Genomic DNA, 9,435 nt, shown 5'->3' on the forward strand with positions numbered 1-9,435 from the left:
CTCCCCATCCCACTGATCCCTTCTCTCTCCATCCCCCTGGTCCCTTCCCTCCCCATCCCAGTGATCCCTTCCCTTCCCATCCCACTGTGCCGCTCCGCCGGGCACTCAGGTCACTCTATATATCTATGTACACTCTATATATCTATATATATCTATATATATAAATATAAAATATATTTATAGGATCCATATGGCCCCGGCTGCTCTGGGCTCGGCTCCTTGGTGTGATTCATCCCGCTGGAAGGCGAACAGGAGCAGGGCCGGGGACTTTGGAGCCAAATTCAAACCTGGAGCCGCTCAAGGGGTGCAAAGAGCCCAGTGAGGAGCGGCCCCTCCGCCTCTGGAAAGGGGAACTTCCCCAGCCCTGCCAGAACCCGGCACAGCCTCGGACACGGAGCCCAAACTCCCTGGCAACCCTTCACAAGGACAGGGCTGGGAAATGCCACGGGCTCGGGACACCCGCTCCCAACCTGCTGGGCTCCTCTGCTGCCCGGGGCTGATGCCAGGGATTCAGCAAAGGAGTTTTAACTCGTTTCCAGCTGCAGACCAGGAGGAATTGCATTTACTGACCTCATGGAGCAGTCTGAGGGATGGAGCAGTTGGGTAACGTGCCTCGAGCACTGGAAAAGAGAAAGCTCTTGGCATTGCGTTTTCAAACCGCTTCTAACAATAATGAGTAAAAAAAGGAGAAAAAAAAGACCCAAATTTCACGTGTCCCACTCCATCTTTTTTTAATTTTCCAGTGGAAAAAGCCAGGACTACTCAGCTTTTGCAAGTTGTTTCTTCAGAGGGTTCAGGTTTCAGTAAACAATTGCTCAGAACTGAAAGGTAAGAAAACAAAAATCCCCTTTGCTGCTTCCAGAGCAGTGACCAAAATTCAGTGGCTTTGCACAAACACACGCAGGCACCTCTGAAAAAAACTTTCATGTGGGTCAAAAAGCCACAATTTGATTATTGTGATAAAAAGTGCTAAGAGGGGGAAAACAACAGAAAACAGCCCCCAAAGCAGTGCCCAGTGTCCAGCTGCAGCTTTTGGGGTCTGCAGTGGCAGTGGCAGCTTCCCTGAGGCAGCAGTGTTATCCTGCAAGGCCATCTCAGGAGAGCTTCCCAGAGGCCCCATCCTGCTGTGCCAGGCACTCTGTCCCCAGGGGATGCTGAGCCTCGGGCACCCAGCACCCCCAAACTGGGAATTCCGGGAGCTGGGTGGCTCTGGGCCTGCAGAGGAGCCAGGGAGGAGCTGGGCAGTGGAACACAGGCCAGGGAGGATGGGAATCCTGCAAGAAGAGGGAGACCTGGAGCACCCAACTGAGGATGCTCCCACCTCCCTGATGCGGTGGAATGGCAGCACTGTGCCTCAGTTTCCCTAAAAACAAGGTCTCATCAAGCCTTTTCTCAACATCTTTTGGGGTCAAAGGCCCCAAAGCTTTTTTCTAAAAGCTTTTACAGAAAAGCCCCAGTCCCTGGGCTCCCCACCAGCCGTGTGAAGAATGCCTTGGAATCACGTCAAGTATTTGAGATGAGATGGGGGGAGAGGGGGCACGGCGAGGGGAGAGGGGGAGCTTTTGACTCAGTGTCTGGCTTCTTTCATCAATCCCACATTCCTGCTCATGCCATCACCCTCCGGGAAAGTGCGACAACCTACAGAATCCATGTGGAGCCAATTTAGAATCCCCTCCGTGTAAGAAAATGCATTTTGTTCATTAACAAGCTCTGGATGCTCAGCTGGGGTGAGGGGGCAGCCTGCAGCCCCACAGCCATCCCAGACACGTGGGATTCAGTGGGAAGATATCCTACACACAGCTACAGCCCAGAGGAGAGCAGTGCTCCCTGCACACCCTCCCAGGACATTTGTTCCAGCCCAAATAACCCCGGGCTCCTGCACAGCCACCTGAGCTGGAGGTCTCTGCCTCTTCTGGCTTTATAGGGAAGGTTTAAACATGAGGAAAAAAGCTGGAAAGCAGGGAATTGCTGGAGCAGGGATTGCTGTTGTACCCAGCAGCAACTGGGAGAATGAATGGGAATTACAGCCCCAGAGCCCAGTTCAGACCCAGACAGAGCCCTGTGACTTTGCACATCCCAATCCACAACCAGAGTTGTCACAATGACTCCAATCCTCATTCCCAAAGCAGAGGGAGCCACAGAAACGAGGGGATTTTCCTCTCTGGGAAAGGGAGCTGCTGTTTCTCAGTGTGTTTGTGATATTCTTCTGGCAGGTTATATTTATCCACAGGCTCCAGGAACCAGATGTGGGACTGAGAGGCTGTGCTGCACCAGCTTCCTGCTTTCCTGCAAACACCGGGCCCACCTGCCCTGCACAGAGCAGGACACAGCCGGGGGAGCCAGGAAGCTCAGCAAGGTCAGCACAGCCAAACCCTGCCTGCTCCTGCACAGGGGGCATTGCTCCCCTGAGCTGCTCCTGCTCGTGGGACACAGGAGCAATCGGGTCTTTGGCAGTTGAGTGAAAAAAACCCCAAAACCTCAACTTAAAGATGCAGAGTTTCAGTTCAGAAAGACGCTGAGTAGTCTCACTTCAGTAGTGAGAGAGCAGGGTTTGTCCCCACCCAGGGCTGCTCCAGCCACCCCTCTGGAGAAGGATGGAACACCTTGGAGCAGCTCTGCCTCCACCTCAGCCCAGCCCTGCAGGGCTCTGCAAGGCAACATTTGCAGCCTGTGAATGGCTCCAGAGCTGGGGGTGGCTGCACTGAGACACCACGGCTGAGCCTTTGCACCAATTTCCAACAGAAACCACCCTGGCAGTGCCCAAGGCCAGGCTGGATGGAGCCCTGAGCCACCTGGTCCAGTGTGAGGTGTCCCTGCCCATGGCAGGGCTGGAACTGGATAAGCTTTAAGGACCTTTCCAACCTAAACCATTCTGGGATTCAAGGATTCATTTCTTTTTCTGCCATCTCTGTGCACTTGCTCCCCAACTCTGGGCCCATCCCAGACTGTCCCTCCCCTATTCCAGGAGATATTCAGGCACAATAAAGCAACTTTAGATTTCCACATTCTCCCATCATTGCCACGGAAGCCTGGAGGCACAAATCCCCCAACTGTGCTGGAGAGGTGAGAGCAGCTCTGCAGGGCTGTGCAGCAGGAGCCATCCCATCTTCCCAAGGCTCAGGAGATCCAGACCTGCTATCTCCAGAGCCATCTCCCAGCTCTGCCATGGGCAGCACTCAAGTGCTTCCCCCCCTCAAGTTCCACTGCACCTGGGAAAAATGTAGGAGCTCGTAGGAGAATCAATAAATATTTATTGTTTAACCAGCAGTATTTTGACTGGAGATGTAAGCATGGCCCTGTGCCAGGGAAACAAGAGCCTTCTTGGCCAGCGCTGCAAACAAATTTTTGTCTGTATCTCGTTGGAAGATTATAAACTACACAATGAAGGGGGAAAAAAGAAACACAGGCAGCGAGCAGCTTAGTCACGGAAGAGGAACAAAAGAGCTGAGATGGATAACTGTGGCATGGGGTTACAAAAAAAGGGCTGCTGGCCTGATTTTTGGCTGTGAGACAGCTGTGCTGCTCAGATCAGCTGCAGACTGTGCCACTGGCTCCTGCTGGGATGGGGCTTGGAGCTGCACCAGGAGGCACTGGAGAGGCCCTGCAGTCCACCAGGAACTCCCAGCTAAAAAGCAAACTGGGCAGTCGGGGCTTGGCCTCCAGAGGCACAACCTGGCACCTGTGGAATGTCCCAATTCCCACAGGGATCCCCAGTCTCAGGGGGATGAACAGTCAAGTCAAGCCCTGGCTCCAGGGGAATTTTAGTGCTCAAGTAAAGCAGATCAGCCCCTCCTTGTGCACCTCCTCAGCGTCCTGTCACTCTCCTGCCCAGCACAGGGGCTCCACCAAGCAAAATTTGTCAGGCTGGAGGGTGCCAGAGCTCCATCCTTTGGATCAGGGACAGAGTGACACTCACTGTCCTAGATCATGCAATTTCCCCACCTTGTGCCGTGCAAGGACCAGCTGACAGTGAAAAAAGGAAAATATTCCCCTTATTTGGGACAGATTTACTTGGATTTGTTCCCTTCTTCCCCAGAATCCCAGCAGATCCTGGTGCCACAACTGACAAGAGCCAGTTCACATCCCTGGCATGGTTTTACAGCCAGCTAAGGGTTTAATCTATGGAACAACCTCTGCACCCTAAACCTGATCCAGCTGCCCCCAGCTCCTCACACAGCATCCAGAGGCTGCAGCCACTGCACTTCCACAGCAGCAAATCCAGAGCTGGCTCCCAGAGAAGCTGGGGCTGTCCCATCCCTGGATGTGTCCAAGGCCAGGCTGGACAGGGCTCGGAGCCACCTGGGCTCGTGGGAGGAAGGATGAGATCTTTGAGGATTCCAACCCAAACCATTCTGGGATTCTGTGACAATCCCATGGCAAAGCTCAGAGTGCCACTGTCTGCTGGAGTCACAGCCACTCTCTGCCAGCAATCTGCTCTGGATTTGGGAGTGCAGGAAGTCTCAGGATGTCTCAGCAGCTCGCTTGGGAGAGCTGGAGTGCAGCATTCCAGCGTGAGCCTGTGTTATCCCTGCATTCTGCAAGGCCCATCAAAGCATGGCACGCTGTAATTACATGGCAAATTAGGGGCCACTTCATGTAAGGACACTGTAATTACACACTTGGTGCGTGCTTTGGGGCGTTCGGGATGGAGATGAAGCAGGGGGTTTGCTCCTGCTCTCTGGAAATCTCCCTCCCTGTTCCCAGGTTAAAAACCAGGGATGTTCTTTGGTGGGAGGGTCCCTGAAGGACAGCTCCACTGCCCTCTTTCCACCCCTTTTCTGAGCTTTGGTGAGAAGCCGACACTAAAAAAGCTGAAGCTGGTGGCAGCCAAGTGCAGCCAGTCCCCCCTCCTGGGAACCTCTCATTCCCGCATCCCGGCTGGATACCACAGTAATGGGCATTTTGTCAGCACATCCAGAGGTAATTGCTCTTCTTCAGCTGAGTTCTCACCTCCTCCGCAGACAATCAGCACCGAAAATGCGAGAGCAGCCCCAAGCTCTCCATTTCTGAGCCTCAGCCTCGCTGCTGATCATTCCAGACCACACAGAGCATCCCCAGCCGAGCCCAGCTCTCACCTCGGCTGCCCTGCCGAGCAAAGCATTCCAACAGACCCTGGTGCAGTTCCCTGCATCCCTGGAAGCATCAATGAGTGCTTTCCCTCCGCCAGGCTCTGGCACCCTGGGTGTTCCTGGGAGGAGAGGTGAGAGTTCTCCCAGTGCCACTGAGGCAGAGGGGGGCACAGAGAACCTGCCAGGGCAGGGAGGGAGATGCTGGGGTTCTCTGCTGTGTTTTATCCTGCGGGGAAAGAAAACCTGGCCATGCCTGTCAGCCTGTCAGCAGCAGGGAAACTGAGTCACGCAGCAGCTTACACAGCTGGAGAGCTCAGCCCTGCGAGGATAATGCAGGATCAAACCTTTCTTTTTGGATGAGAATAATGACCCAAGTCTCTGAGCACTTTTACCCCGACCAGCTCAGCAAACTGTCCCCCTCTGGCTGCACTGATCCGGCTGGGAGCCCGTTCCGTGCATACCTGGGAGCCAGGGATGGCAAACCTGGCCTCCCTAGACAAGGTAGAGGACAGAATGAAGGGTCCCCTCCTAAAACCTAAAGAAGAAGGATTTTCTCTGCCACTTGCCCACGGCGAGGCCCTGTGGAGGAGCTCTGCATTTGCCAGGCTCGCTTTAATGCAAACTCCCTTGTTTGTACTGAAAGTGAAAGCAAAGCCTGACCTGGCTGTGGGAAGAGGGAGAAGCACAATTCAGGCAGGTCCTACATCCAAAAGCTGCAGGGAAGCTGTGTAGGAGCTTCCCTGTACCCTGCACCACCACAGCAGGAGAACCAGAATCTTACAGACGTTTGGGTTGGAAGGGAAAATCTTACTTCAGCCCTAAGTGATGTTTGTCCCAAATCCTAAACAGAGGGAAAGGTTCTTGCCAGATAAAAACACACCCCTGGGATGCCACCCACGCACAGGCCAATGGAAACAACGTGTCCATGTCCCAGCTGTCCTCAGGGTAGGCATGGGAAGAGCCGAAAAGCCCGGATTTTTGTGCTGTGTGTGCACAGAGCAAATCCTTTTTCCAGGAACAAAATCACCCCTGCTCCCATAACACACCTCCAGGGAAAGGAGGCAAAAGGAGGGCTGGATGCAGGATGGGGAGCTGGGCATCCCTGCTCCACCTGGGATACCCAGGAACCACATCTGGGATTACAGCTCTGGTGCCCTGGGGGTGGCAAATCCGCAGCTTCCTGAGCAAGAAATGAGCACTTGGGAGCCCCAGTTCCAGCAAGGGCTGGGGAGCTGCTTCCCACTCTGCCCACAGGCAGCAAATGCAGCTTGGCAGAGCTGCAGGGAACAAAGTGGTTTGTGGAGGGCAGCATTCACCAACCCCCAGGTGAAGTTCCCCTTGGGGTTGTATTTTACATGGTTTGGGGTTTTACTGTTTCAGAAAATGTCCCGCCAACCACTGGTGGATCAGCCATGTATGTACAACCACAAGTGATGTTACCACCCCCTCTATCACATCCTCAGAAAAATATCACACAGAATTGCATCTTGAAGGAGAACCCACCCCCATGGGGCTCTGACCTGCTCATCTCACACATTCCCCCTGGTAACAGCGGGGGTGGAGGGGGTGGATTTGGCTTCAGAAGCTTTCTACAACTCCACATCCCTTCCAGGTTATTTTTAAACCCTTTGGACACACCACAAATCTCCCCAGAGTTTTGCAGGCAGAGGTGTGGGGTGCAGCAGGGTTTGGTTTGGGGGGTGAGAGGGGACAGAGGCACAGATTGATGGGGCATCAGGCACCTGGCACATCAAACATCCTGCACAACTGAAATCCTCTGGCTGCAGGGACCCTGCCCAAGGTTAACCCCTTGGACGACATCTGCCACGGCTGCTTTGAGAAAAGGGGCTGGAGTTCTCAGCCCATTTTGGAGTTAAGGACACTGGGGACATTTGTGTGAGATTCAGGGCTGAAGGAGCCATCAGGAGCAGAGAGAAGTGTCCTTCCCTCCCCGCAGCACGGCTGGATCCCAGGAACAAAACCCAGCAGCGTCCACACTCCTTCCCTCACCATCAATCCCACCAAACCAGAAAGCTGCAGTGTTCTCTCTGGGTTGGAGGGGAAATGAGGTTAAGCCAGCTAATTGACAGCACTGACCTTTGTGGCTCCCAGCGAGCGCAGCCACCAGCACAGGAGCGGCTGCAGCTGAGGCTGATGGGGTGGCAGCTCTTTTCTACCTCTTGGGTTGGTGTTTTTCAGCTCTCTTGCTGCCCAAGTTTAAATTTTGGGTCAGCTCTAAGAACTGTTTGCTGACATCAGCTGCAGAAGAGCTTTCAGGGACAGAAGAAAATGAACTTAAGGCAGGGTGAAACTCTGAGTCCTCCCTTCAGGCACCAGGGAATTCCACTGCTCCAGGGTTCAGGCACCCAGAGCACCCCGAGCATCTGTGGGAGCTCTCACCCACGCCAGGAAAGTGCAGATTTAAACAGATACTCTGGAGTGAAAAGCAAAGCCTATCCCTGATGGTCCAGGTGTTTATTCCTATCCCGTTCTCCTCCCCTCCAAGCAAACAGGCTGCCCTCAGAGGCTGAAGGGCAGGAATGAGTGTTCACCAAAGTTTTAGGAAATAGGCACAAACAGGTCCTCAGCTCCACTCCAGCCTCTCCTTTCAGCCGTGTAGGTGCATCCTCAGCATCCCTGGGGCATTTTGAAGCCTGGTGCTCCCCATCCCACAGCTGGGAGCCGGGCTCAGCCCTGCTGCCGGGGCAGGGAGCACGGCAGGCTCTGAGCAGCACAGCGGGCTGCCTGCGGCCAGGGAGGCTGGGAGGAGGGATGCCGAGGGAGACTCTCCTGCACTGGACACTCCGTAGCCCATGGATGGCTGATGCCCAGGCAGCACCATCTCTGCAGCCCAGCTGATGCTGCAGCAGCATCTACTGAAGGCTAAGCACCAACCCCTGTGCGGCTCCAGCACTCAGCTGTCATTTTACCTCCACATGCAGCCCAAAATCCCAGTGTCTGCAAGAGCTGTGCCTCCCTTCTGGCTTTCCTAGAAACTTCCTAACCAGCAGGGAAACGTTCAACTCAATCTTTAATTTGATTTTCTTCACCACACCGGCGCTGCACAAAATCCAGCTAACTTTCAGTTTGGGCAGTGGGAATTGCAGCAGGGAGAGATGAAGCAACAGGGCTCGTTTTATGCAGAAAAAAGGGTTGTTGGTTTTTGGGTTTTTTTCCTGCGGGCACTCCAAGTTTCATCCTCCACCTCGCCTGGGCAGGGCAGAGCGGAGTTGAGCGCCCGGGGTCAGCGAGCAGGCGGACGCCACCAGTGTGTGAACAGCAGCCCTTATTCTAGTCAGGGCTCGGCTCGGAGCAGTAACCACAGCCAGCAGCAGCTGAACTCGCCGCTACAACACACAAAAAAACCCTTCTCGCTCCCTTCAGTAACGCGTCGCCTTCTGCACCCTCCCTCGCACATTTCTCCAGCTCCAAAAGGGCGAAAATAAAATGAAGGCGGCGGGTTTTCCTGGATTAAGGCGCTAAACCCAGAACAGTTACCGCTGGAGTTGTGTTTCCCAAACAGCACGAGCGCTTGGACCACACAAGACATCTGCAGCGAGGGCTGGGGGAGCGCACATCCCGGCTGAGGACGGCAACGGGCGGGGAGTCCCGGGGAGCGCATCTCTCCTGCCTCCCCGCCGGATGGGCTTCCCTACATCCCGGCAAGGATGCCAGGAGCGTGATGGAAGGAGGCTGGAGGGGCGGCGGGGTGGATTTTAAGAGAAGGAAGGGGATGGAAAGTCATAAAAGCGCTCGCAAAGTCAATTCGCCTTCGGCAGCGGGCAGAGCCCGGGCGGCGCCGCTGCGCCGCGACTTGGGGTGCGCTCAGTGTTCCCTTCCAAAAGAAACCCCCAAAAAACCCCACACAGACCTCACTGAGCACCCCAGCGGTCAAACCTCTCCCCCCCGGGCAAAGCCCTCCCGGTTTCGCGGGGAGAAGGGGCCGGGGCTGCGCGGAGCGGGGCGCGGAGGGGACACGGCGCTCACCGGGGGACGGGAAGAGCTCGATGTCCACCTTCTCCGTCTTGATGATGGTCAGATCCACCGCCGCCTTCATGGCTGGGGCAGCGCCGCGGGGGCGTCGCGCCGGGAGCGGGGGGCGGCGGCTGAGCCCCGCCGAGAGCGGAGCGGAGCTCCCGGGGCAGCGCGGCCGGCGCTGCCTGCCTCCTCCCGCTGCTCTTCTTCTTCTTCTTCTTCCTCTTCCTCCTCCTCCTCCTCCTCCTCCTTCCTTCCTCCCTTCCTTCCGCGCTCCCTCGCTCCGCTCCCGGCTGCGCTCCCCACTCCGCTCCGCTTCGCCCGTCCCCGCCGCCGCCGCCCCGGCCGGGCTGAGCCGAGGGGAGGGCGCTGGGCCGGCCCCGAGCGGTGA

At 55.7% G+C, this 9,435-nt stretch overlaps 1 protein-coding gene across 2 annotated transcripts in view; it reads right to left on the bottom strand.

The window, feature by feature from the left end:
• The window catches only part of ETS1 (ETS proto-oncogene 1, transcription factor), a 77,442-nt gene that overhangs the window by 38,007 nt on the left and 30,000 nt on the right, over positions 1 to 9,435 (bottom strand). Inside the window, exon 1 of one of the 2 annotated variants that reach the window (XM_015649873.3) lies at positions 9,057 to 9,272. The exons of the other annotated variant lie outside the window; for it this stretch is intronic. Within the exon in view, the coding sequence (XP_015505359.1) occupies positions 9,057 to 9,126 (70 nt within the window). The 5' untranslated portion in view covers positions 9,127 to 9,272. Of the gene's footprint in view, positions 1 to 9,056; positions 9,273 to 9,435 lie in introns of those variants that run through there. 2 annotated transcript variants of the gene reach the window in all.

Source organism: Parus major, chromosome 24, assembly GCF_001522545.3.
Source record: "Parus major isolate Abel chromosome 24, Parus_major1.1, whole genome shotgun sequence".
Taxonomy (NCBI): Eukaryota; Metazoa; Chordata; class Aves; order Passeriformes; family Paridae; genus Parus; species Parus major.